This window comes from Pteropus medius, unplaced genomic scaffold, assembly GCF_902729225.1.
Source record: "Pteropus medius unplaced genomic scaffold, Ma_sr-lr_union100, whole genome shotgun sequence".
Lineage (NCBI taxonomy): Eukaryota > Metazoa > Chordata > Mammalia > Chiroptera > Pteropodidae > Pteropus > Pteropus medius.
Genome location: NW_024340701.1, coordinates 2,449,447 through 2,477,104, shown reverse-complemented (window position 1 = coordinate 2,477,104; position 27,658 = coordinate 2,449,447). Strand labels below are relative to the sequence as shown.

The window sequence follows — 27,658 nt, the reverse complement described above, 5'->3', positions numbered from 1 at the left end:
CTCTCATTCCCACTATCTCAAAATCTGATTTTTTTCCTCCTCCCTTTCTGGACATGACTTCTCAATATTCAGAGTTCCTCAGAGCTCACGTGCTGTACACATTTCCTGGACAATTTTGTCCATTCCCTTGGTTTCAAAAGCCAACTATGCCGAAGACTCTCCGTTATATGAACTTAGCCCAGATCTTTATCCAAAACTCCAAATCCATTTATCCAGCTAACTGCTTGATAGCACCATTTCATTAACCACAAGCTCCCCAACCTGAATATATCTTCTCCCCTCTATACAATGCTCCTGTTCTCAGTGACATCACGGGTGACTCAGTTGCCCAAAAGAAACCTGGATTCTTACTCTACATATATTTGGTGACTAGGTTCTATCTTTACAATCTTCCTTTCAAGTCCATTTCTCTATCTCCACATCCTTAATTCAGGCTACCATTACTTCTCATCTGGATCCTTCATTTCAACAGTTCCTGACTCCGTCTACGTTGCCGCCCAAGCGTTTTTTCAAATCTGCCATTCATTCATCTAAAAACCCTTCAGTGGTTTCCTGTCACCATGTCTTAACTTCACTTGGAATCATTCATGTTATCACTCCTGCTTACCTCTGTAGTTGTATATTAAACACATTACCCCCTCATACTTTACACACCAGCCACTTTGAATATTTTTCAATTCTTGGAACCTGCCACTCTCCTTCAGGCCTTTATATATGCCAGGTTCTCTCTACCACAGTCACTCTTCTCCCTCCTTTTAGCCTGTCTCCTTATGTTCTTTAGGACTCAACTGAAAAGCTTTTATTGATGTAGACTGAAATGGGTGTTAAGTGCTCATCCTTTGTATTTCCACAGTACTCTAGTCCCCCAGCTCCTGTCACCTTTTTTTTTAATCAGGCTATATAGGTAAGAACGAGATCTGCTGCTCACTATTGTCTAGCAAAACAACCTTATTTACTAAGTGCTGGGTTTTAGTTGAATCAATCAACAGGAGACTGCTCAGACCAAGGGAGGGATAAGGGAGGGAGTTCCAAGGAATTATTTGCTTTGTGGCATTAAGCAACTACCCCCTAACCTTCTGGATCCTACTCCCTTCTTTGGGATGGGATTATCTTTTTCTGCCCCATTCCCACCCAATGAATCTTTTAAAGTATTCCCTATTGGGTCATTGTTACTCTCCTTAGTTTTCAGATGCTCCCTATGACCTGTAGAAAAAGTCCAGATGCCTCTTGCTGTCTGGATCTATTATCCAGCTGGCAGCTGCATGCTACCCCATCACATCCTATCTTGTTTTGTGACTCTGCCCTGACTGATGCTTGAGGGCATGGCCCAACACAGTAGACATCAGTTTGCTGGTTACCTGAGGAAAAAGACAACAAATGAATAGTTGAGACAAATGTTTTAAATAATCTAAAATTTGAGATTTAGTAGTTATCATTAGAAGTACTTGGAATTGTCTCTGAAAGCTACCCTTGCTGATACTGCCACATTACTCTTTCCTGCCATAGGCCTGGGCTCTAACATCTTCCGCCTACTGGACAGTCTGAGGGCTCTGTCAGGCCAGGCTGGATGCCGCCTCCGTGCCCTGCATCTCAGTGACCTGTTCTCACCACTGCCCATCCTGGAGCTGACACGTGCCATTGTGCGAGCCTTGCCCCTGCTGCGGGTCCTCTCTATTCGTGTTGACCACCCCAGCCAGAGGGACAACCCTGCTGTGCCAGGGAATGCAGGGCCCCCTAGCCACATAATTGGGGATGAAGAGATACCAGGTGAAGCACTGCGTGTGTGCATGTGTGTGCGTGTGTGTGCGTGTGTATCCACACAAACGTGCAGGTGCATTTGTGTGAAGGCAGAAAGACCTCTAATTTAGGCCTGCCACCACTCATTCCTAGCTTATTTGGAATCTGTTTCCTCTTTAGCCTGCTCTTTTTAAAGATAACCATGGGCTGGATGGGGCCCAGACCATAAGCCCCATGACCATGGCAGATCAGCTTCCAGAAAAGGGGTCTGAATTAGGAACAGAACTGTTAGACTACATAAGTTCTCACTGCTATATGTCCCATTAGTTCCTGTGTCTCCTAGCCCACCTTTCTGCATTCTCTGCTTTTGTCTAGTCTCCCTAGACTAAAAGCTCCATAAATGTAAGGACTAAATTTCATATTTAGAAGTCTATTCCCAGAACCTAGCACAGTGCCTTAGCATATAGTAGGCACTCAGGGACAAGTAGCCATGATTTTTTTAGTGAATCCCTTTAAGGATAGGGTGGAACTTGGTATGGGAATGAAGTAGATAGCCAGCTAGAATTTACTCTCCCTATCATGTCCAGAAAACTGCCTGGAACAGTTGGAGATGGGATTTCCACGGGGAGCCCAGCCAGCCCCACTGCTCTGCTCTGTACTGAAGGCCTCAGGTTCTCTGCAGCAGCTGTCCTTGGATAGCGCCACCTTTGCCTCTCCCCAGGATTTTGGACTTGTGTTGCAGACACTCAAAGGTAAGACTCAGCTAGAATGGTAAAGGGAAGAGGGTAGGAGGGAACCTTGCATTGTTTGTAAAAGTTAGGGCCTCTGTCCCCATCCAGAGTACAACCTAGCTCTGAAGAGACTGAGCTTCCATGACATGAATCTGGCTGACTGTCAGAGCGAGGTGCTCTTTCTGCTACAGAATCTGACTCTTCAAGGTAAGTTCTCATCTAGAACCTGACTGACATTCCTGAGCCTTCATTGTGGCTCTGTCACTGTCTCACTGAGCAAGCACTGTTTTTTTTTTTCTTGGCCTTATGTCCTCACCTACAAGATAGTTATAGGACCTCAATGACCTTCCTTCTTAAGAGATCCCAAACTTGACTCCTCTTATACTACACGTGGTAATTATTTTTAGAGTGCCTCACCCAAAAGTTTTCCCTATCTTCCAAAGACTGACAGAAATGATGGTAGAAGAGAGGAATAAATGTCCTTTCAGAACCCTCTCATAGACTTGTCTCTAATTCCTACCCCTGCATAGAGGGGCAGTCCGTGGATGAGGGAAAGAAGGAAGTGGATGAGGAATTGTCTTTGCAGAGACCCTCCCTACAGTGAATATCTAGGCTCTGGTTTGAATACTAATTCAGTTTCAGCCTTAGTTGGGGTCTTACACAAATTCCTGTCTTTCTGGGCCTCTATAAAATGTTCACACCCCTAATTAAGACCAACTAGGACAAGAGGGGCAGCAGACCATAAGCCCCAGTTCTAATGCAGCCATCAGAATTTATCCTAATTTCTGTTGACAGAGATTACCTTCTCCTTCTGCCGTCTGTTTGAGAAGCGCCCGGCCCAATTTCTGCCTGAGATGGTTGCTGCTATGAAGGGCAACTCCACACTGAAGGGCCTCCGGCTGCCAGGGAACCGCCTGGGTGGGGACAGGGCCCTGGGAATGGAGAGGGAGAGGGGGAAGGAGCCAGTCCTTTGACCTAGAAACTCAATGGGTAAAAGCATAGACCTCTCTCCTGGGAACATGGAGGTTAGAATAGTTGTGTGCTGGGACTCCAGGAGGCTGGGCTTCTCCCTAGCCAGAATTAGGCTGGGATACCCTTGTTCCCTGGTCTTGGGTGGAGGTTACCGACATATCTCCCCTTCTCCTCAGGGAATGCTGGTCTGCTGGCCCTGGCAGATGTTTTCTCAGAGGATTCATCCTCCTCTCTGTGTCAGCTGGACATCAGGTACACGTTGGGGGTAGGGGAGAGGTAGGCTGGCAGGGGAAGGAACAAGGGATAGAGCTGCAGGGACAAACGCCAGGGATTATTTGCTTCCTGGGTGTCTAATCCATCTCACCCCTACCAGTTCCAACTGCATCAAGCCTGATGGGCTTCTGGAGTTCGCCAAGCGGCTGGAGCGCTGGGGCCGTGGAGCCTTTGGTCACCTGCGCCTCTTCCAGAACTGGCTGGACCAAGACGCAGTCACAGCCAGGGAAGCCATCCGGCGGCTCCGGGCAACCTGCCACGTGGTTAGTGACTCGTGGGACTCATCCCAGGCCTTCGCAGATTATGTCAGCACCATGTGATGGGGCCCATGCCTCACAGGCCCATGCCCAGCACCATCAGCTTGCAGGGGCTGAGGCATGGGCTGCCCAGAACTCCCAACCACCAAGTCTGTCTTTCTCTTTCTGCCACCTTTTTTTCTCTGTTTTCCTTCTTCCCTTGCACTGAGGTTCTGGAGGCCTTGATGGGGCCCAGCAAAGGCATTCCCAGAACTGCATTTAGAGCCTTTGGGCCCCTTACAAAGAAATCTGGGAACCCTGGGCCAGGAAATTACAGTAGTCATCAATCACTGAGGATAGCCCCCTCCCCCTGCCGCCTCAAGCAGGTACCCAAGCTTTAGAGAAGTATAGGAGTGCCCACTACCAGGCCTCTTCTCTGCTGGGCTCACCATGCTGCTCCCAGGCCTCAGTCCCTTTCATACCTTTATTCCTTTCTTTTTTTAACCAAAAAAGTTTTTCTTATAAAATAAATTTTGGGCAAACATCATGCAGCCCTTCTTGATTTTTCTCCCAGAGAACAAAATTCAGCAGGGCCCTATGGGGCAGGGAGCCCCTTTTCCCTGTCTCCTTCCTCTAACAGCTATATCCAGACCAGCTGGTTATCAGTGGAGGCCCCGCTGCTCCTCATGGGAACGCTGGTGGAAGACGAAGGTGATGGCAGTGGTGGCAGCATCCCATGCAGCCTGGAGTACCTCATCTTTGAGACCCCGCTTATCAGTGCTGTGGTTCCACTGAGCCAGGTCTGAGGTGCAGTCAGAACCATCAGGGGGTTGCCTGACCTGATGGTTGTTGACACAGCGGCTGCAGCGCAACCTGGGGGCAGAGGATAGAGCTGTGGTCACTATACATCCCATCTCCATATTATGTGAGGAGTTCAGAGATAATAGCTAATAATGGCATTCCACCAACCTATCATGTGTATCACTGAGGCTAGCCTCATCCAGGGTAAACAGCTCCTTCAACTCGCCCAGAGAAAAGTGCCGCTCCACATCCTGTTCCTCATCCACCACACAGCTACTCAGTGCCTTCTTGTGGCTCTGACGCTGAAAGATCTTCTCCTCAATGGTTCCTGCCTAGGGGGTGGTAGGGGAAGCCAAAGAAGCAGGGCTAGGTCATCCTCATACAAAGGGGGAAGGAAAACCCAGGGATTAAAACTGTAGCCACCCAGGAGAAGGGGTGATAAATGAAAAGTAAGAATTCTGCAGCAACACCTCTGCTCAGCTGAGCCCACTTCCTAGTCTTTCTCTTGGGAACATGACTTGGACATGTCCACCCAGGATATTTTTTGTATTAATGGAGGTTTTCAGGACCTGGCTAAATTCTTTCAGGGTTTGTGTGAAGTTGCTACACCAGGCTTCCACAGCAAGCCCAAGTTTCACTCTCAATAACTATAATTTGGATAACCTATACCAGGCTCCGTGCTAACACTAGGATATAAAGAAGAATCAAATATGATCCCTATTCTTGAACTCATAGACTCGTGGGAGAGACAGAAAAACTAATTGGTAAAACAATAGAAATCTGTATAGAATACCCACCCAGGAGTACACGAGGGGTAGCAGAGTGGAACAGTATTGAAAAACTTGAAAGTAATGATGATCCTTGAGCTTAATCTTGAAAAATGAATAGTTTACAAGAGAAGAGTGAAGGGAAGGCATCCACCGCATAGGAACAAAGAAATCAGCCTGACCGACTAGAGGACTGTGAGGAGTTCAGCCAGTCTAGAGGATGTTGAAAGTGTACTGGAACTGAAAAAGTCAGCAGAGGCCATGTTGAAAAAACTTGGAGGCCAGGCTAAAGAGCTTGACCTTGTCCTGGAAGTGATGAAAAGCAATATCAGAATTTTTGGAAAGCTCATTCTAGAAGCAGTGTGTGAAGAATGGATAAAGATCAAAGGTAAAGAATTAGGAAGCTGTTGTAATATCCAAATGAGAGATTACTGTGACCTTAAGATAGGATGGAGAGGAAGGTTAGATAAGGAAATTTCAAGAAGGTAAAAATCAATGGTAACTGGAATTTGGTTGTTCGGAGACAGAATGGTCAAGTAGAATGATGCCCAGGTTTGGGTTGGGTGGATAATGGAACCACTAAATGACAATTCAGAAGGGCAAACAGTTAAGTCGTGATGCATCTAAAATGCTCATAAAATATTCAAGTGGAAATGTACAGTGCGTGATGGATATATGGGTCTAGAACTCAGGTAAGAGATCTAGGATAAAAACTTCGTTAGTTTATCAATATAATGAGCATATATAATTAGAGGTGGGAATACCAGAGTGGAGTTTCCAAAGAAGAAAAAAATGTCAAGATTAGTAGTCAACAGTGTCAGATACCCAGAGGAAAAAATCGAGCCTCTAGTTTTGGCAATTAGGAAGCCAATAATAGTGTATTCAAAAGGTTCAGTCGCACATGTGGTCTGATGAGTGAGTGGTATGAAGATGAGGCAGTGAAGTTAATCTGTAGGCTTTGGAAAAATTTGACAGTGATGAATGAACGGGAAGTAACCCAAGGTAGTGGCTACAATAAGACAGATTTGAGAAATTGTTTTTAAGAGAGCTACTTGAATATGTTTATAGATATCAGAATAAAGGAGAAATTAATCAGCTAAGGAAGGAAATGATGAGAATAGGTCTAGAGCAGAACTATAATGATGAGCCTCAAGCAGAGAGGAAGGGAATGATCTTCCTCTGAGATGGGAAAGGAGGAGCCGGTTAGAGATTTACTAAAGAGAGGAAAGCGGGGTGGGGGAGAGAATTCGAGCCTGGTAGCCTACATTTTTTTTCTATGAAGTAGGACAAGGTCTGCAGAAAGTGAAACAGGGTTAGAAACGAAACTGGAGGGAAGTGGTGAAGGCTTGAAGTGGCCGTTGAAGGAAATGAGATACAGCCCAGCTCCAAATGGTGAATGTGAATTTGTGGTAGTGCCAATCTGTAAATGAAAATTTTATCTGGTATAGAAGCTGAGAACAGCTGTAATGACCCAAGTGGAGTAGATATTAAGGGAGGAGTGGTGAAAGGATGCAGTGAGGATCAGGCTGAAAAGAAAAAGAGTCAACCCAGATTTGAGGGCCGGGGGATACTAGGGACGTTAAGTTGCACAGATGTAGGAGGAATGAGAAAGGGCAGGAAGTGATAGCTATTACTAATGACAGCCATTAAAATTTTGGGTACTGTGTAAAGTTTTTGTACTGTTAAAGCTCCACAGTGTAGCCTTGGGAGTAACTAAAATAGGGAGAAGTCATTAGAGGTGAGGTCAAGGAAACATAAAGGCTAGAGTGCTAGGCAACTGCATGGTCCTTGAAGTCCGCCAGGATGATAACTGGATTGGAGGAAGAAATGAAGACTGAGCTGGTGTCCAAAGTCATCAATGAATTAGTAAAACAGCAAGAGGTAGATGACTGTAGCAAGGAAAACAGGGTATCAAGCCAGACAACATGAGCTTCAAAAGAAGAAGTATAGGATGGATGGTCTGAGTGATTACTGAGAACTTGGAGAATGCCAATACCACTTCTTAGCACCAGAGGACATGGAATATGAGAAGACTACAGGCAAATTGCACAGTAAAAATCAGGTGTGAGGGAAAGCAGATGTCCTGTGAAAAGAATGGGGCCACAAGGAAGTTTGTTAACTACTGAACAGGCATCCAGAGGGCATTGTAAGGGTTTGAAAGAATGGAGAGAACAGAATAAAAGGCTCCAAGCTAAGCCCATAGCCTGGCCACTGCTAGGGGCAGAGGGGCCAAAGAGAGGCACTGAGAAACAACCCAAGATGGTCCTGAAGGTCTTGTTCCATTACCCATCCCTACTCTAACCACTATCACCATTCTTACAGACAGCAGGCGATAGATATAGCATGTCTTCTTTTGACCGTCACGCCAGACCCGGGCCATGGCTTGTTCATCGTTAGCTGGGTTCCAGTCAGGGTCAAACATGACCAGTCGGTTAGCCCCAATGAGATTGAGGCCACAGCCCCCAGCTTTGCTGCTCAGCATGAAGACAAAGTCAGGGCTCTGGAAAGAGGAAGCAAGAGAAAAAGAACCTCTAGCAGCCTGAACTTGAATCCTACTTAGCCCAGCCAACTGTTCTCTCTCAGGCATCTGTACTCCTCTGCTCAGACCAATTATGAGGACCACCAGTTTGCCTACCATCCAACTTCCCAGCCCACAGTCATTTCCCAACTTGGCCATCACCAACCATCCTAACCCTGCAACAACCACCAGAAAAAAATCCAGGAAGACCCTAGAGCAGAGTCCCTTTATAGCTTCTCTCTCAACCCTAAATTTTGATGTTGACTGTATTGGTGGTGTAGGAACAGGGGCTGTGCATTTACCGACGGACTGTTGAAGCGCTCCACAACCTTGGCTCGCTTCTTAATGGACATTGTGCCATCCAAGCGGACATACAAGTACCTAAAGGGGAATCCAAAGATTAAAACCCAAGGAAGCAGCAAAGCCCCTAGGAGCCAGCGCTACTGAAGGGGCTGAACTAACCATGCCTGAGGCTGTTCATGCACAGTCTGAGATCCCATACTCCCAAAGGAAGGGGCAGGGAGCTAGGGGCCAGGACTCTGTCCTGTGGGAGCACCTGAAGGACTAGGGGCTATTCTGTTTGGAGATGAAACTAGGATCATTGTAGCAATAAGGAACTAGACGACATCTGGGAAGTCCCTCCCGCACCCATATCTTGGCCCTTATCCACCATCAGAACACCTCCTCTTCCCAGAGGGGACAGTAGAGGAGGCACTCCTTTGGCAGGCTTGTTTAGGCTCTTCCCTACCTTCGGGCCCGGCAGAGCTTCTCAAAGAGGTCTAAAGTCTGGGTGTAATTGGACACTAGCACTACTTTGTCACTGCTGCGGCTTCGGGTCACTGCCAGAATGTAATCAAGGACCAGCATCTTACCTGGGGAGATGAGAAATCATTAGCCCCCAAGGGGCCTTCCCAATGGCCCAGGATTCTTACTCTTGACATCCTGCCTTGAGACAGGATAGGTCTAGGACAAAGACAATTTCCTCCTCCCAGAGAAACCCAAAAACTGGTAAGAAAGGGCTCACCTGACAGCTGGGGCGCTATAGTCTTAGAGCTATAACCAGGGGGAAATATGTCCAAGGTACCTTCAAAGCCATCTTCCTCTTCCACACACTTTTCATAGATTAGAGCTGGATCTGGGGGGAAAGAAACAAAATGCCAGCTACGCTGCTTTTGAAAGTCTACTTCAGTGCTCATTAGAACTTCCTCCAGAAGCCTACCCAAAAGACCTTCGCCAGTACCAGATTTACTTGGTCCCAAATTCCAGTGTGTAAGCAGTGGCACCTGAGACCATGAATGGACACTCTCACTCATTAGTGTGTACTCCCAACAAGAAGGAAGCTCTACCAGAGAAGGTAAGATTGATTATTTTCCCTCCTGTCCAACATTTTATATGCACAAGTGTGCACAAACACACACACAGTCCCATATACCCAAGCATCAAGCATGGGCTGGGCAGAGGATAAGCTAAATTTTTCAAAGCAAAGGGTCTGACTTACAGAGTATAAAATGCAGAGCTCATGCCTTGGAGAAGGATGGAATCGTATGTGGCCTCTGTGAGGACTCTGGACAAGTTTTAGTGAAGGTGGCTCTATCACCTGCAGGAGGTTACCCTTCCTTGCTCATTTTCACAGAGGAACCCAGAGCACAGAACCAACTCACGATTACATAGCTTCTTTAGTGAGGTAATGGAAGAAAGGGAAGACACACTCATCTTGCCCTCACGTAACTCATCTGCTGGCTTGGCCTGTCTCAGAAACCTCTGGTATAATTCCGTCTGAAGGGGTGTCAGCCTGAAAGAAAGGCAGCTGAGTCAGTGGCTGGACCACACTTTGGCCCTCTGAAGACACTTTGAGAGCTGAGCTCTTACCCACTCCACACCCCTCAGTTGAGTTTAGTACCTACAACAAACCACCTGCTCAAATTTCACAGGCAGATATTTAGAAAGGATATCAGATGTCCTCCGTATTAGGCACCTGGAGAGAACAAGATAAAGAGGCTGGTAAAACTGCCATGTGAACTACTGGAATAACAGATACCACCCAAAGCAGGGGTCCTTAACCTCCGGGCCATGGACAAGTACCAGTCTGTGACTTGTTAGGAACTGGCCTGCACAGCAGGAGGTGAGTGGCAGGCGAGTAAGCAAAGCATCTGTATTTGCAGCTGCTCCCCAGTGTTAGCATCACCACCTCAGGTCATCAGGCATTAGATTTCTCATAGGAGCACCAGTGCCTGGTCCCAAAAAGGTTGGGAACCGCTGACCAAAAAGACCAAGTCTGAGTAAGAGACCCATCAGCTCTATGGCACAGATATCTATATCACAGGCTCTGCATTGGAAACAGAGACCCTTTCAAATAGTCTAGCGTTGACTAACAACTTTCTCTTCCCCTTCAAAAGGTTAGCTAGTCTTCAAGAAGAGGCCAGAGTCTCCCATTGAGCCTAGTGCTCTAACAAGGAAAGCAAGTTGTAAACCAGTTAAGTCCCTAGGGGAGTTTCTGCTTGCATTTGCCCAAATGCTTGTTGTCACATGGCCCAAGGCTCAATGAAATTAAGCCCATACCTCCTGGCAGACCAGGAAGGACAAGAATCAGTTACCTAAGCAACAGCTCCTAACATACCTCTCCCTCCTGCCATCTAAAATTAGGAGAGAGAGGTGGCAATTGGGAAGGGCAGGACTCTTTAGGATATGAATCATCAAGTGTGTATACCTATAACAGAAGAGTCCGGAATGTACCTGCCCATGGGCTATGTGGCCCCCATGGAAAAAGCCCTCTGAGCCTGGGAGCCACACCCATCCATCAGATCTACCTGTGAAAGAAGGCTGTAAGGCCTGAGAAGGGAAGCCTGGTGCTTTAGGTCTGAGACCAACTGACAAGAAGCTTCCAAAGTACTAACATTGCTCCAACAGATATTTTGCTCAAGAAGTTCAATAGCATCAGAAAAGAGCTTCCTCAGTAGCAACCTGCTAAGCAACCCAATACCAGACCACAAGGCCTAGGCCAGGAAGAAACAACTAGGCCTGCAAGACCCCTTCATTTATTCAGCGGCTATAGTCAGGGCATAGATCCCACTCTCTTTTCAGAATCCCAATCCTTATAGGCCAAGGCTCCAAAGAATTGGCCTTGGATGGCTTAGGAGGCAATTCTGATGACCTAACTTGGAGGGACCCAAAGAAAGGTGCTGCTGTTTAGCCCAGCCTTCACCCTGCTATTACCTATTCACAATGCTGGTGAGCTCCCGCAGTCGCTCCTCTCCTAGCTGCCTGTCTGCCTCAGTGGCAGCTGCATCTCTGCCCTTTAAAATTGGCAACTCAAAGTGCTTCTTGAACTCATAAGCAGTTCCTAAACACAGGAGAGAAGGGAATATTAAAGAATATAAAAAAAGAATGATTTCCCCACTGCCAATAAGGGCAGACTATTTTGTTATAGAGCAACCTTCCTGCCAAGAACAAAGTTGAACAAATAATAGGCAATTTGTACCAAAGTAGTTAAGATTTAAAATGCCTAATAGTGAGATAGTAGATTAAAACCCAAATATATAACCAAAATATATTTAATCACAAATATAAGTGCACCAAATAATTCAATAAAAGACAATCCAATTGCAAAACTGAATTTTTAAAAAAGTCTACCTATAGGCTATTTGTAAGAGATGAAATAAAAGGTAATCAGTACAAAGAAGTACTGATAAGCCTTGAAAACATTATGCTAGGTTAAAGAAGCCAAAGACAAAAGGTCACATATTGTATAATTCCATTGATATGAAATATCCAAAATAAGCAAATCCAGAGAGACAAAAAGTAGATTGGTGGTTGCCAGGGGTTAGACGTAAGGGGGAAATAGTGAGTGAATGCTTAATGGGTATAGGATTTTCTTTTGGCTAGGAATAAAAAAAGGTACTTCATAAAAGAGAATCTCTAAATGGCAAGTGACCATATTAAAAGGAGTCCAACATTCAACATTTGACAAATGCAGTGAGATATCACAAAACACCAAAAGAATGACTAAAATAAAATTTTTTTAAAGATAAATACTGGTGATAATATAGAGCAGAGGTCAACATCAGCCAACCACCTGTAAATAAAATAAAATTTTATTAGAACACAGCCATGCCTTTATACTTTATGGCTATTTTCATGCTATAATAGCAGAGTTAAGTAGTTGTGACAGAGTTTGGCCTGAGAGCCTGAAATGCTTACTATATCTAGGCCTTTAAGAAAAAAAAATGCTGACCCCTGATGTAGGGACACTAGAATTCTCATACAGTGCTGGTACAATCACTTTGGAAAACTGGAGTTATCTACTAGAGCTAACACATGCATAACAGATGACCTGGCGATTCCACTCTTAGAACAGAGAAATGAATACTATACTCAGGTAAAGATATGTACAAGAATGTTCACAGCATCATTATTCAAAAGAATAAAAAACGAAATAACTCAATTGTCTATCAGCAGAATAGATAAATTCTGATATATTCATAAAATGGAATAGTATACAAAAATGGAAAAGAACAAGCAAACTACAGCTACAGGCGACATCATGAATCTCATAAACATGATGTTGAACAAAAACCAGATGCAAAGGAATATATACTGTATGATTCCATTTATATAAAGTAAAAAGATAGGCAAAAACCAATCTTGAATGTCAGGAGAGTTTTTACTTTGGGAGAAAAAAGGAGGAAGTAGTGATTAGGGGAGCAGGGCTGCTGAGATGGTGTGAGTAACCGATCTGGTAGTTGTTACTCAAATGTGTTCACTTTGTGAAAATCTAGCTACTCAGCTGGTTCACTGCCTAAAGTGATTTTCCTGAGCACTGGCAAGTTGGGGTGGCACTAACAAACCCTTTCACAGTTATCTCTGTGCAAGAATTGCCCTAACTGTGGTTGCCAGGGACTAGGGGGAGTGGGAAATAGGGAGTTATCGTTTAATGGGTAGAGTTTAAATTTTGCAAGATGAAAAAAATTCTGGAGATGGATGGTGGTGATGGTTGCACCAACAACATAAATGTACTTAATTACACTTAATTGTACACTAAAAATGGTTAAAAAAAGAAACTGCCCAAGACAGTCTGCTCTGAAGCCAAAGCTCTTGTAAGGCAGCTAGGGTGTGATGGGCAAAAATGCCTGGGGGTAGTATTTCCATCCACAGCTCACGGTGACCCCATGCCCTGTATAGAGTCTGCCACCTCTACAGTGGAAAAATGGCTAGGGTGGGCCTTGCTAAGTTGCTCGGCAGAGCTCCCAGTGGCTCTCCCTGACAAAAGAAGTCTTCCTACGAGAGTGCCTGGTGACCCACACACAACTAGCATTCACTTTCTCTCCTCAGCTAGAGTTACAGGTAAGGCTCCTCTCCATGTAGCAGACAAGGCTGGATTCTTACCCAGGATGCCCGAATTAACGAAATGTACCAAGCTGAAATACTCAAGGAGATCATTCTGGATGGGAGTCCCAGAGATGAGCACCCGCCGGCTGGTGTTCAAGTTGTCCAGGGCCTGGTAAGTCTGATTCTCAGAGTTCTTCAGCCTGTGTCCCTGAAAGGAAATTAATTCTCAGTTAGGCCTGGGCACAGTGCTGCATCCCTAAAGGTAACAAAATCTTGTGTAGACAGGAAAAGAGGAATCATAAACATTACAGGTCCTAGAGCCTGGGGAATGGGGCAGTGGACAGCAAGAGTGAGTTTACCCACTTGCTTGGGAAGAAACATCAGGCTCAGGAGATAGAACTTCAGTTTCCAAACAGTGCTACACAACCATAAAGCAAAGATTCCTTGTTTCCTCCCCTCCTCTTCCTTGCCCCAATTTCCAGAGCCTCAGCAGCCTGCCTATCCTCTTCAGATATCATTCAGCAATGTTAAAGACCTGTGTTAGGGAATCCTCCCCACACCAGCTCAACCAAACTAGACCTCATGAGCCAAATGCCTTTCATATCAGTCTCCAGGCAGTGTCGAGGCTGTCAGTGCTAAAAGGACTTGACCCAAGCTCCTCCTCCCCTCTTGCTACAGAATTCACACAGTTCCTACACTTAAAGAAAGCCCCTCTCTGCCTCCCTTTGCATCTCTTTTCCAACCCTATTTCTCCCTACCTCTATCTCTGTCTCTCTTGCTCTCTCACACATACACCATTACATGCCTCTGTTACTTCACTCTTTTAAGCCTTTTTCAAGAAAATAGTAAAAAAACCCTATCGTCTCCCCTCCTTTCCCAGAACCATATGGGCAAGATCAGGCCTGTGCCCTTTCTACCCCCAGCCCCCACTCACTGGGCTAGGCAGAGAAAACAAAACCACAAGTGTAAAATGAACCAACAAGCCAGACTTGCTTCCTCTGGTCAGTCTTTCACAATGCAGTTAAACACAGACCCTCCACTGACTCTCCCTACTGTAGGATCAAGTCCAAGCTCATTAGCTTAGTACTTCTCAATAAGGCCGCAGCTAGCTTCTCTGACACTCTCCACAGCTTGTCATAGTCCAGGAAGCCATTAACTCCTCCCCACTCCTAATGCTGGATTTCCTTAGGTCTCTTTGCTCATGCCACTCTTCTGCCCAGAATTATCTTCCACAGGCAAATTCCTCACATGTCACCTCCTATGCAAAGCCTCCCCAATGACCCAAGGCTGTTGGTCTCTCTCACTTCTGTGCTTCTATGGCACTCTGAACATACTACCTGTTTACTAAATCCTTTTAATGTGCCAGGCACTGTACTAAGGACTTTACTGTATTCTCTTCTATATTCTATATTCCAGATAACAATCAGATGAATGGAAATTATAATACCACTTTAGAGAAAATGAGGTTCAGAGAGGTGAACAGTTATCCAAAATCACACTGGTAGAAAGTAGAACTGCGATTTGAACTCATATCTGTGTGATTCTGAAGTCTGGGTACAGTACTACTCTGCCTCTCATCCACTGCTATATATACCAGAGTACTAATCACACTGTATTGCACTTTATCTCCTCATTCAGGCGAGAACTTCTTAAGGCAGAGACCATGTCAGATTTGCCTTTATAACTCAGTACATAGGACAGAGGCCCACACAGAGCTCTGCTCAGTCAATGTTTGCTGAAAGAATGAATGAATAACCAACATTACTATTAATGAAGAATTAGACAAACCTAGAATTTAAATTTTTAAAAAACGACTTGATGTTGTACACCTAAAACTAATGGAATGTTATATGTCAATTATATCTCAATTTAAAAAAAAACCATTTTTTAAGACATCCAAAACAAACAAAATAAGGAAAAAGGACTGGAGGCTCCAAGCACTAGCCCTGAGAGAGACTAAGACTTCTGAGCTGAAGAGGCAAATAATACTTGAAACTTGTGAGAAAATTACCCAAAAGGCCCTAGGAGAATAAGCACCAACATTTGAGTCCCTCTAAATTGAAGCTGCCCAAAGGCAAACATCATGGGATCCCCAGGGCCCACACATTTATAGGTACTTAGTAAATATCTCAGTGAAGGAACTAGGCTGACAAGCTATCCACATGGGTCTCTGTGGAAGGGAAAGCCAACTCCAGCTCCCTATGGCACCTCCCTGGCTCCAAACCCAGCTCCTGCCACTATCGCTCATGGATTTAAAACCGAAACTCTGTCATCTCAGCAAATCAAATGTTTGGCCACAAGAAAAGTTGTCAAATCTCATTTATAAGTTGCTGCTGAATTTCTATTCTGGCAGAGTGTTTTAACAACAACAAAATGATCCAAGATCAAATACCACCACTTCTCTCTGAAACAGGAGCCCTATGAGTAGCATTCTCATTTTTTATTTTTTCCCCAGCATTTTCCATCTGACTTGCTTTGTGTTCTAACAATTATATAGGAACATACATGGGTCTGGATGAGGCACTCAGGGACAGTCCTTCCATATCTAAGTCAAGCTTCTTCCTACGCCACGTCTGTGTTACATCAAAGATAGTAAGAGATAAGAAAAGAGCCAGGACTTAAAATCGCAGACCTGGATTCAAGTCCCAGCTCATTATGCACTTACTGGGTATATCTGCCCAAGTCATTACACTTCAGTCTCCTTATCTCCAAAACTGAGATGATGATGATGATGTCAGTCCCTCTCCTATTCATACACTTTACAGAATGCCTCCATATATCCTCTCTTTTGATCCAGATCATGTCCCTTTCAGATAGGCCCTGTGTCATCTACTCTACAGATAAAGAAACTGAGTGTCAGAGCAGTCTCATCTGCAGTCATGCTTATAAGTGGCAAAGTGAAGGCTGATCCCAAGTCTTCTGATTTGCCCTGACTAACTCAGACTACTTTGAAGACCAAGGATTTTGTACAGAGTTATTATGCAGAACTGTGTGTTCCAGAGAAAAGTATGAGCTAGAAGGAAGCAGGAACGTGAAATCCTGGGGTGGCACCTTTCCCTTCCACGGTCTGAACAGGACAAACTCTCTCCTCCTAGAGCAGGCTGATGATCTTTCAGGATTTTGGCTGAAAAGTTGCTGACAAATGAAAGGTAGATGTAGAAGGGAAAGTCAGGATGCTTCAGTGTGGCAAGAGGCAGCCTGGTCCCTTGTGCCCTGCAGAGCCAGCTCAGAAAACGAGAGAGTGAGAAAGAAAAGAAAGAAATACTACAGAGCAAATTAAAATCTGAGTCCTCAAGGGCTCAACAGCTACAGCCTGCCTTCCTCTCCCTCAATGCCCTGGCCTCTGGATTAGACTCTTCAGACAGTCCCCGGCCTCCATAGTGACGAAGCACATACCAGGGTCATGAGCTGCACAAGGTGGTCATGCACATACCCAACCTCAACCTGCTAAATCCCTTACTCTTACAAGAAACAGCCAGTGAAGATATCAGAAGTTTGCAGACATGCCAGATAGTGACTGACTCTTCAAGTACAAACAAAGCCTAACTAGGAAATAGCTGACAATTCACAAGTATGGCATCCTAAAGTAAACTTTTCTTCTCTGTGCTCTCCCAAATGACTCTCAGATACTGGGGTAATTTAGTCCCCACAGGAATCAAACTTGCCAATAAATTGACAGTTGGGCCAAGTCTTTCAACTACCTTTCCATTAAAGCCCCAGGTATATGGTAAAGTGACCTTAACTCTCCCCAAGAAGCACAAACAAGTGCAGCAGCCTCGGGGTAGCCAAGCTCCTTGCAAATCTGGACAATTTTTTATACTCACAAGCTCCCAGCCACCCTCACTTCTTCCTTAGTAGCATCTCTACCACCATTCATGCGTAGTGCTAGAAAAGGCCAGGAAGTAACTATTGCCATATTTCCTTTAGTCCCAGAGAGGCAACCCAGACTACTACAAGGTATATGGATTGTCTACACTGGACCTTCCTGTCTGTGCTTCTATTCACATGAGTCCCCCAGGCCTAGAATGAAAACCAGATATTTACCAAAGTCTTAAGACATACCAGGCACTGCAATAAGAGCTTCTCTCGATCACTTCATTTAATTCTCACAATAATCCTATAATGTAGATATTATCACCCATTTTACTGACACAGAAACAGAGGCTCAGCTGGTTAAATAACCTGTTCAAGGTCTATTACTGGGAAGTGGCAGAGCCAGGATCTGAATAATGTCTGACTCTAGAACCTATCCCCCTAAACACTGTATCCATGTCTCTCCAACCATCCAAATCCCTCCCATCCTTCAAAGTCCTTCTTTGATCTAGGAATACTGTCTGGGGGCAAAAGAACCAATCAGCCCACAGCACTTTGCCCTCTTTAGAGTTCCAAACACTGCTTAATCCCTCTTTTGGCAGACTAGAATCATGGGCTCTCCCTCTTACTTGCCTCCTCTGAGGCAGCATGCTCTGTCAGCATTCCCCAGGGACCAGCACAGCCTTTGAATGGTAGTTCTCAGTGAGGAGACTGTGACAGACTTTCTCCTACTACCTAAACTGCTGAGTTATGTACCTCATCACATATGACCAGTCCAACGCTCCCTTTCTGAAGGACTCCAACATGAAGGCGGAATGTCTCATAGGAAATGATGAGGATGGGAGAAGGCACTCTGGCTCCACGCTGGTTCATGAATCCTTCTACAATATAAAAGGTGTCAACAGAACCAATCTTAGACTATCTTGGTGAAAAAATCAGTTTGACAGTTTAGCCTGAAAATAATTATTCAACTATTTTCCATAGGAATTCTCCTCTTCCACCCCTCATTGTCCTCAACTCTGAGCATACACATAAGAAAGGAGCAAGTTGTGTAGAAGAGTGCGGATATCTTTGTTAAGACTCCATACCCAGCTTTTGATCTATCTCGTCCTTAGAGCCTCCATCAATGGCCAGAGGTTGGATCCTCCCTCCAAGCCATTTCCCAACTTCATTGTACCAGTTCTTCACCAGGCTGGAGGGTGACACCACCACTGCCTTGTCAATTTCTGGCTTGCACTCTGGACTCTGGCGCAAAAGTGTCCAGATCAACGTGATGCACTGCAGTGTCTTGCCCAGGCCCATCTCATCAGCCATGATGCAGCCGTGGCTGCCAGGGATGCGCCGACTGGTGACACACTCCCACAGGAACTTCACTCCCTAGGGAAGAACAGCACTCAGCCCACTTTGGCATCTACATGGCTGCTGCCCCAGGGATGGCAGCCTCCTGCGCTCAGATCCATACCTCATTTCCCCCGCTCTCCCATTTACCTCTCTCTGATGAGGCCGCAAGACTTTACTGAGAATAGGATCAACGACCACATGGACAGGGAGTTTTTCCCTGAGAAAACAGCAAAGAAAACATGAAACCCAGACATGGGCAAGGGCACGCCCTCAGGAAGTTGTATCCTACTGATCCTGAGGCTACAGAGGCAGCTGCCTAAGGACTTTTGGGCCTGGTAATCAAACCATAGTAAATTCCTGCTCCAGGCGAATTTAGAGGAGGGGGATGGGTTCCCTATGTCATCACCTCAACTCCTGCTCCTTCGTGGGAAAAAGTGAGAGACCCCCACCAACTAGACATGCCCACATGCTCTTCCCCGGGCACTGTCCTTCCCCACCTACCCAGTCTCTGGGATGGTACCGTAGCCATGACAGCACTCTGAAAACATACGGTAGTTCCAAGGAAAAATCACACCAAATGCCCGCGGCCCTTCCACTATGTGCACTTACAGAGGACCAGAACTGCTCAAGAAATACCAACACACATACTTGTCAAGCTTCAGCTGGTCATGGGCGCTCAGCACGGGAGGCTCGTACAGAACCAAGGCACCTTCTTCCAGGGGGTCATGGAGGGCCCGGCGGACCCCAGCCCTTTTGAGGCCCAATGCCCGAGAGCCCAGAGGACCTAGAAACCAACAATATGTTACTTGAACCTCTGTGCTGAGGAGCTCCAGCAGGCCCAGGTCAAAATGCTTATCCTTCTCATAACCTTTCCTAAGCTTCCACATGACCCTCTCTCTCCTAGAACCTCTCCAAACCCAGTTTGGGCACCTCTATGTGACCGTTATCCCAGTCTGCCTCAGATCAGAATATTCCCCTATTTTACTTCCCCATTCAACTACAAACTTCTAAAGGGCTGGGTCTTGTTCATCTCGACTAAAATCAATCCTGGAAAGGTCTGAAACCCTACAGGGGTCTTTCAGGACTGGGAGCTCTTGAGAGTTGGCCTCGTCCCTGCCCAGCCCCAGTTTGCTAAATGCTAAGCCCTACATAGGACAGGGGAAAACTCTGTAGAACCTAGGCCTCCAAAAGAGTCGACTTCAAAAAGGAGATGCTACTGAACTCACTTGGACTTAATGACACTTGGACCCATCAGCTGCCCTGACCCACTAGGAACTTCCTGAGCACTGGCACATCCCCACCAAAAAGAAGAGCAATCGGTCTTGGCAGCCCTTGCTGAAGCTATCAAACACAGCTTTCATGCTGGCTTCAGGGGGGGTCACCCCATACAAGGTCACCATTGGACTAGGATCTTCAATTCCAGAGTAAGCTTGTATGTATAAAAGCTGAGGTTTTCATCTATTAGGGCACATTCACACATGACTGATTCAAAAAACAGAAGTCTCCATTTTTACCTTGATAATTTGGAATGGGGATCTTGAAAGGCTTTGACAAAATGCTTCGAATAAATGCTTCCTAAAATGAAAGAGAAGAAACAAGGATTTGGAGATGTTATGGAATATTTTTACAAATGCAGCCTAAAATGCCCATTTAAGCATTGTAATACAGTGAGAGCATTGTATTTTGATTACATTTCATTCAGATGCAGCTAGAACATAGAGATGTGCTCAATATTAGGTTGTGTACAGTAGCTTTCCTCTTCGAGGCTTCACATAAGGTTCTACAAATACCCAGGTACAGCAGAGTGCCACTGGCAAGTGCCTACCTCAGTCAACCACAAGGCTCAGACCCATTAGCTCATGAAAGACCACGCCAGTGTAGATACCTAATTATTCCCCAGGGTGCAGCACCTTAAGAAGAAAGTACCGCAAACTTACCCAATCCCAGTACTAACAAGGAACTCCAATGCCCGGATTCAACTACTATCCTATAGAGCTTCACCTTCCCAAGCATACCTCACATTTCCTTTTTTTGTCATATCAATTTTGCCTATCTATTTAATTCCCACATCAGCCTCCTTGGGAACCAAACAAGCCTTCAAAAAGTAGTGGTAGCAGTAGCGTTAGTAGTGTTAGTAAAGTAATAATATTAACGACAGCAAAAATGACAAGAATGATGACTAACAATGTATGCCAGATGCAGTGCTAAGCCCCATGTATTCATGTTATCATTTAATCTTCACTAACAGCCTATGAAGTCCATATATTACTGGCCTCCCCATTCTACAGAGGAGTAAATTTAGGATGAGTGGTTGTCACTTTCACAAGTCACACAGCCATGACAGATGTAGGACTTCCCTGATTCCAGGACTCTTACTTGTAGCCAGTAGGCAATATGGTGTCCTAACCCAACCTGTTTTGAGTTTAGCCATATGGATCAGTCCAGTCAGCAGCTTCCTGCCATGGGAAGGCACAAGAGAGAGAACATGAGAAAAAAACACCAAGAAAAAGCAAATGGGAAAGGGTGACAGGAATCAGATATACATAGGTCCTAGAAAAGGGTGGTCTTGGTGCTTCCATTTCAGGGCCTGTAGGAAGACCCTATGCTACCGTGTAGGCCTGGAATCAGCACTGGGCTATGGGGGGTCGGGGCAGAAGAGGAGGCAGGGGTGTCCATAGCACCAGCTCCTGAGCTAACTCTGACAACTCCATTGAAATTCTGATCTATACACACCTGAGCCCTCTGCGAAATTACAATAGCCTGTGAACCTCAACAAAACGAGAACTGGAACCCAAGAGAGCAAGGAGAAAGCAAGAAAAGAAACCCTAAAGGTAGTTGTAATGGAAATACATTAGTGGAAAAAGAAGTAATGAAAAATACTCCCTTCCAGTAAAAAGGCAGTTTAATAGGAAAAAAAGCAAGCCTGTCTCGCCCTGAAATTTTTACATTTTTATTCTGACCCATTTCTATACAGATCATTATAAATTTCTATACAAACTCAATGTACTTTAAATAGGAAAAATGTAATGAATATATTTGGCAATCTATTGGAAGATAGAAAAGAAATGGGGGGGAACTGAGCATCATTATCACACTAAACAACATGACAAGGGCAGGGTTGGAGAAAAGCCCAAATTCTTTGTTTATCTGCATATTTCTCTGCAGCAGAATAAAATCTTTTATTGACTATTTTTGATACCATGATTACTGTAATTATGAATAGCAATGATAATGAGAAACTCTAAATATAAAAGATGCTAACAAAAAGCTACCCTTAGGTCAAAGGAGAAGAAAAGGAAGGAGATGGACTCTTAATTTCCTTTCTAATTTGGCATCAATGCTGCCTTCAGTTCTAAAACTGAAATATTATTTTCAAGATTAATAATACAAGAGACTAGATTTCAGGTTCTGAGTAGCCAAGAATTTATGCTCCAAATTTAAAAAGCAAGACTGTCAATAAGACCCAGGAGCCGCAGGTTCAGAAGAGAGAACTGCAAGCTTGTGCAACTAGCACAGAAAAATGTGGATCCTTGGCCAAAAGCATGTCAGGACACAGCCTGCAAGACTCGCAATGGCCAGCCTCTGGGAATTTGGTAATATCTGTGAGACTCTAGCAGAGGCAGGGGAGAGAACATGTTCTCACTTTGTTCATTTAGTTACTGAAAATTCATATCATCTTTTCCTTCTGATAGAAGAGGGAGAGCATCTCCCTCTTTTACCCAAGGTCAAAGCTTTCCTCTCCCAGAGAGATTTACTCTGTCAGTTCTGCCTGATCTTTCCTTTATCTCAGCCTCTCCCTCTCTACTCTCATCAGCATTTAAAACATGCTCTAACTCTCCTATCTTAAAAAACAAAAATTCCTTTGACCTCTTATCTCTTCCCCTTCAAACTTCTAGAAAGAACTGTCCCTCTCCCCTTATCTCCCATTCCTCCAATCTATCTTAGGCCCTTCCACTCCTCCGAAATGCCTCTGACCAGAATCACCAATAGCCCACAAGACCCTAATTCCAATGGATGTTTCTATCCTTTTCTTACCAGACAAACCTGGCCACTCCTTCTCAAATATTCTCTGCTTTTGACTTCCATGACACCACTCTCCCACTATTCTTCCTCTCTGGGACCTCACACCCAGTCCCCTAGTGGGCTTTCTCCTTCCTCTGCCTAACCCCCTTAAAAGTCAGTGCTCCTCAGGGCTTAGCCCTTAGCAATTCTGACTACACATTCACCCTAACACTCCAATACACTTTAGAGGTATTAAATATCATCAATATGCTAATGATCCCAAATCTATTTCCAGTCAATACCTCCCTCCTAGGCTCCACATCCACACTTGCAACCACCTCCAAACCTAGACATCTTGTGGGACTTCAAACTCATCTCATCGTGTCTAAGGCAAAAGTTCTCATCTCCAGGGCTATATTATGACTTTTGTGGGCCCAGGCACTTTTGCCTTTAGAGTCTAAAGGGAAGCCGAGTTTTTGCCACCCCAAAATATGACTTTTGAGATATTATTTTAGGTTGGTTATTTTTAACAAACAGCAGACATAGAAGCTCTGAAAACCAAGTAGAAGCTACCCTTTGTAAAAGGACATTTACTTTTGTAAGGGAAATCTCCATTTGTAAACAAAGGTATTTCCCTCGCTGAACCAGGCCTGCCTCCACTATCATGGAGGCATGGATTTATCCGCAGACCTCCATTTACTGTGCTTTTCCTGATCACTTCTCCTAACCTAGTCTCCTCCCCCAACATTTTTTGTCTTTAGCTAAAAGTGGTGATGGCTTCCACCATTTTCGCGAGTTACTCCGTTTTCCTGGGTCTCTACCATGCATATAGAAGGTATATAAAGTTATTAAACTTTGTTTTTCTGCCAAACTGTCTCATAACAATGTGATTAGTAATCTAGCCAGAAGAAACTAGGATAGAGGAAAATTTTTCCTCCCTGACAGGCCCCTTCCTCACAGCTTTCACACAGGCCATTCCCTCTATCTAGAACATTTCCCACCCTCTTCACCTGGCTGACTCCTCATATTCTTCAGGACTCAGCCTAACCAACATTTCCCTCAGATTCAGGTCTTCACCAGCCTCCAGATGGTTAGGCCCCCAATGCGTATCCCCACCATCCCCGCACTTAAGTAAGACAGTTACAAAGGACAACTTGAATGAATCCTGAATGAAAATCGTCTCAGAGGACTACATACCATTTGTATATCTCAATATAATTATATACAAATTATATTACATACAAATGGTAAAACTACCACGAAAAGGAAGCGATGATGAACATAATTCAAGATAGTGGTTACCTCTGGGATTGATTGGGAAAAGAGATGACTTTGATGATGTTCTAGTCCTGGATGGTGGGTTCACAAGTGTTTGTGTTGTATCTCTTACAATGCTATATATGTATTCTTTTGTATTTATCAAACATTATGTAAAAATGTTTTAAATGTCAGATGAATGCACACATAACTAACCTCCATATTCCCATCAAGAGATTCCCATTTTTCCTTCAAAATGTCCCTGTAAAGGAAAAGCACACTCCTGTGTATCTCCTCTACTCTCAATACTACACTACTTCTGACACAGAACCAGCAATTTTTTGGCACCAACTGAGTGTCCTACAATTTAACTGAATTCTAACATTCTCGACACAAAGAAAGGGTCAGATCCTACAAGTTAAGGATTCACAAGACTGCCTCCTTCCCACCACTTCAGATGTCAATCCCAAAACCAGGTTGCTACCTGTGCTTCTGACTGACAGGCTATACATCAGAGGTTCTCACAACCCCCTCCTTGGGTTCAATGACCTTGGGAGGGCGACTCACAGAACTCAGAAAAAATTTACTTACTAGATTGCTGGTTTATCGCAAAGGATATTAAAGAATATGATTGAACAGCCAGATGAAGAGATACAGCGAGGTCTGGAAGGGTCCCAAGCACAGGAGCTTCTATATCCGTAGCATTTCGGGTGTACTGTTTCCTAGCACGCAGATGAGCTCCTGTTCACCAACCCGGAAGCTCTCTAAACCCATCCTTTTGGGTTTTTATGGAAGTTTCATTACAAAGGCATGATGGATTAAGCCTTGGCCATTCATTGGTGAGTTGGTTCTCCTGACAACCAGCCCAAGGTTAGATCTTTACAGAAGTCATCTCATTAACATAAACTCAGGTGTGGTCAAAAGCGGTTTGTTATAAATAACAAAAGATACCATTATCAATCTAGTCACTTAAGAAATTCCAAGAGTTCAACATCACAGTCCCTCAGAAAACTTGGTGGGAAAAGCTTTGAATGGAGCTAGGCAGATCTGACTACTCTGTAACTTTGGGCAAGTTAACCCCTCTAAGGCTCAGCTTCCTCATCTTGAAAAATGAGAGTTACATGAGCTACTACACAGAACCTGCCATGGTGATGATTGCACGTGAAAGTTGTAGGACTCTGGTACTTTTTAGAGCCATATGCAGAGTCAGAGATTGAGCTGGCATGCAGTGCCTTCCCTCTCCTATACCCTCGTGTCCTCAGGAATCTGAGCCACCTGAGATCTGGTGCCTAAGTAGCTATAAACAAAGAGGACTCCAAATCAGCACACATCTCTAAGGAAAAAGGCCAGGCTTCTTCCAGGCCCTGAGAGCTGAAAGCAAGCCCAAAGCCCCCACCAAAATCTGTCTGCTGGCTACTCTGTAGAGCCCTGAGGGAGTCTTCAGGGGTGCGAATCTCCCTAAGCAAAACAATAGGACACACACATACATCGGCAAGTTGAGGTTCTGACTTACATGGTGACTACTGTCCAGACAGTGTGGTCGATTCGTTAGTTGGGTCAAAGTTTTCCGAAAAGGAGACAGGAGACACTCCTGGCTCTGGGTCTCACTGCTAGATTTCCGTTTCTTAGGAGTCTATGAGAAAATATTGGAGAAAGTGAAGTCTGGAAGACAAGAGTTCACCACAATGGCAACTAACATTTAAAATACTTATTAAGTGCCAGACACTATGCTAAAAAAACTCTTCATACAAATTATCATGTATCATCTTCAAAGTGATCCTATGTTAAATGTTTATTATCCTTATTAAATAGGTGAGAAAACTGGAGCTTAATGAGGTTAAAGAACTTGCCTGATCTGAGATGGCACACTGGAAGAGGTGAATGAAGTCAATGTACGAGAGTAAGTCCACCAGTGTAGCATGCTGCCCCAAATCTTCACTCCAAAAGCCCCAAAGAATGATCAAGCAATTGTTTGCTTCCCTCTCTGAGTTTCCCAAAGCAGGGACAAGAGTACAGCTGCCCTCAACTTCTAGGCCACCGAAGCCATTCTCCAGTCATTCCACAGCATGACAGTGAGGACCTTAGTACCAAAAGCATTTTCAGGAGCAATCAGCAGCAGATAGCACCATTTATGACTCAGCTGCACCAAGTGCTGTCCAAGTTCAAGTCTAAAACCCATGTAATTGGCAAGGAGCAGCCAACGGGCCACCCTCATAGGTAGAAGAACCCCCTGCACACCAGCAATGCAACTAGAGAGCAAGCCTCACTGAGTCATGAGGCAAGAGCCCACTTCTACCAGCTTGCCAAGGTATTTGAAGCATCTATGATCCTATAAGGCCCACCTGAAACAGAAACACCAGGCTCCTTCTCTTCTCTCTGTATGCTTTCAGTCACTGCTCCTACTAAAAACTGCCTTCTAGACCTTCCTTAGCTAACCTCTTCCTCAAATTTCCAGTGGTCAACCCCTTGCTTCTTGAACTGCTGTCTCTGAAATACATGCTGTACTGTCCTATTGATTCTAGTTTACATAGGTCCTGCCCACAGCCAGCTCCAGAAAGCCTTGAAGGTAGGAAGCAGAGCACAAGGCCTAGTCCAAAGTCGAACATACTGTACTTGAGTGTTAGCAGAGATAGAGGGGCACCACCCCTCCGATCTAGGCCCAAGTGAGCTCAGGACCCTAAGGTAAGCCCAATACAATCTGTTCTGTGACACTGGGCAGGGGACAAAAAGCAAAAGAGCAGGCTGCTACTTGCTGTTAGAAAGCACTTTTTTTCCCCAAGGGAGTCAAAGGGCCCAACCCAACATGCTCTTTTGCTTTGGAGTACTCCCCCTACCAGGAATATTGAGGGTATATTAGCTTCTAGTGAGCACCTTGAGGACAAATACTTTATTGATCTTGTTCAATGCCTCACACATAGTAAGTATTCTTTAATACTGAGAGACTTCTGAAGGTGACTGGGTTCATTCCATGTAACCCCAGAAACCAAGTCCAGGGTTCCTTTCTGCCCAAACACTCCTGCATCCCCAACTTCCCTATCCCCTTGAAGGCAGAAACTCACCACTGCCCCAGGCTGCCAGTCTTCATCATCAGAGGATCTGCCTTCTGGTTTTCTCTTGGCCAGCTGGCTGGGAGCTAAGCTCCTCCTCTGAAAGGAGAGAATGGAAACTGAGCACCTGCAGGAATCCTACAGCCTGAGCTCATTTAGGTCCAGACAGACTACACACTTACCATCCTAGACCCAGAAGGATAAAATGTCAAGTACCCATCAGCCAAAAGTCAAAGGCACCCAGTAGCTGAGAATACAGAACCAGGGCCTGGTAAAGAGCTGGCTGCTATATTAGTGAGAGCATGGGCTAAAGAGGGAGCGTGGAGGGAATTCAGCCAGGGGCTGGGGTTGAGCTCAAACTGTCTGTCGTCAGTTAGATCAGGCGGCAGAGAAGGCCAAGAGGAAGTATCCAAGAGGAGGTGAGTTCTAGGATGGGGGGATAGATGGACTACCAGGCTGGGCAGAGTACAGCCAGGATAATGGTCCTACGTGGGCGTGAAGGGAGAGCGCAGCTGTGAGGGTAAGGGGAAATCACAGGCCAGGAGAGAGAGGCCGGGGTGAAAATCAGAGGCCTGGGGAGGACGAAGAGCCCGAGCCCGGAGAAGAGGGATTTCCCAGGTCTGGAGTGCAGAGAGGCTCAGACTGAGGGAAGTCCAGCAGGGATCCAGACAGGACAAGTAAAAGACCCGGACTTGGGAGGGGAACCTCAGGCAGGGCTGAACAGAGCGGCAGAGATGAATTCGGCCCCAGCACTCCCCCTTAACCTTCCTCTTCCCAAAGCGCGCGTTAACAGCCGCCCGGGCTCCTAGGCCCCACCAGGCTCAGTGAATCGAACCTC

The 27,658-nt window shown here is 45.2% G+C and overlaps 2 protein-coding genes across 9 annotated transcripts in view; one reads left to right on the top strand and one right to left on the bottom strand.

Moving 5' to 3' along the window:
* Positions 1–4,496, top strand: part of LRRC41 (leucine rich repeat containing 41) — a 17,973-nt gene extending 13,477 nt beyond the window's left edge. For 3 of the 4 annotated variants that reach the window (XM_039885073.1, XM_039885098.1, XM_039885089.1), the window contains exons 5-10: positions 1,507–1,767; positions 2,325–2,489; positions 2,577–2,675; positions 3,264–3,386; positions 3,617–3,692; positions 3,814–4,496. In XM_039885073.1, coding sequence (XP_039741007.1) covers positions 1,507–1,767; positions 2,325–2,489; positions 2,577–2,675; positions 3,264–3,386; positions 3,617–3,692; positions 3,814–4,033 — 944 coding nt within the window. In that variant the 3' untranslated portion in view covers positions 4,034–4,496. The remainder of the gene's footprint in view (positions 1–1,506; positions 1,768–2,324; positions 2,490–2,576; positions 2,676–3,263; positions 3,387–3,616; positions 3,693–3,813) is intronic. The other variant, XM_039885080.1, reaches the window with a different exon arrangement.
* On the bottom strand, positions 871–27,658 carry RAD54L (RAD54 like). 5 transcript variants are annotated; one of them, XM_039885119.1, is made up of 18 exons: positions 27,003–27,658; positions 26,833–26,919; positions 25,287–25,406; positions 20,029–20,089; positions 19,163–19,298; positions 18,662–18,731; positions 18,262–18,550; positions 17,930–18,054; positions 13,418–13,568; positions 11,249–11,375; positions 9,936–10,010; positions 9,697–9,827; positions 9,120–9,170; positions 8,784–8,907; positions 8,338–8,416; positions 7,838–8,017; positions 4,919–5,082; positions 871–4,822 (listed from the first exon to the last, which is right to left on the bottom strand). In XM_039885119.1, the coding sequence occupies exons 1-18, from the start codon at positions 27,003–27,005 to the stop codon at positions 4,612–4,614; spliced, it is 2,184 nt and encodes a 727-aa protein (XP_039741053.1). In that variant the 5' UTR covers positions 27,006–27,658; the 3' UTR covers positions 871–4,611. The 5 variants fall into 5 exon arrangements, with proteins under 5 accessions (XP_039741053.1, XP_039741044.1, XP_039741062.1 ...); XM_039885110.1 differs by having other exon boundaries at positions 9,060–9,170; positions 27,003–27,657; XM_039885128.1 differs by lacking the exons at positions 26,833–26,919; positions 27,003–27,658 and adding exons at positions 23,990–24,035; positions 24,365–24,626 and having other exon boundaries at positions 9,060–9,170.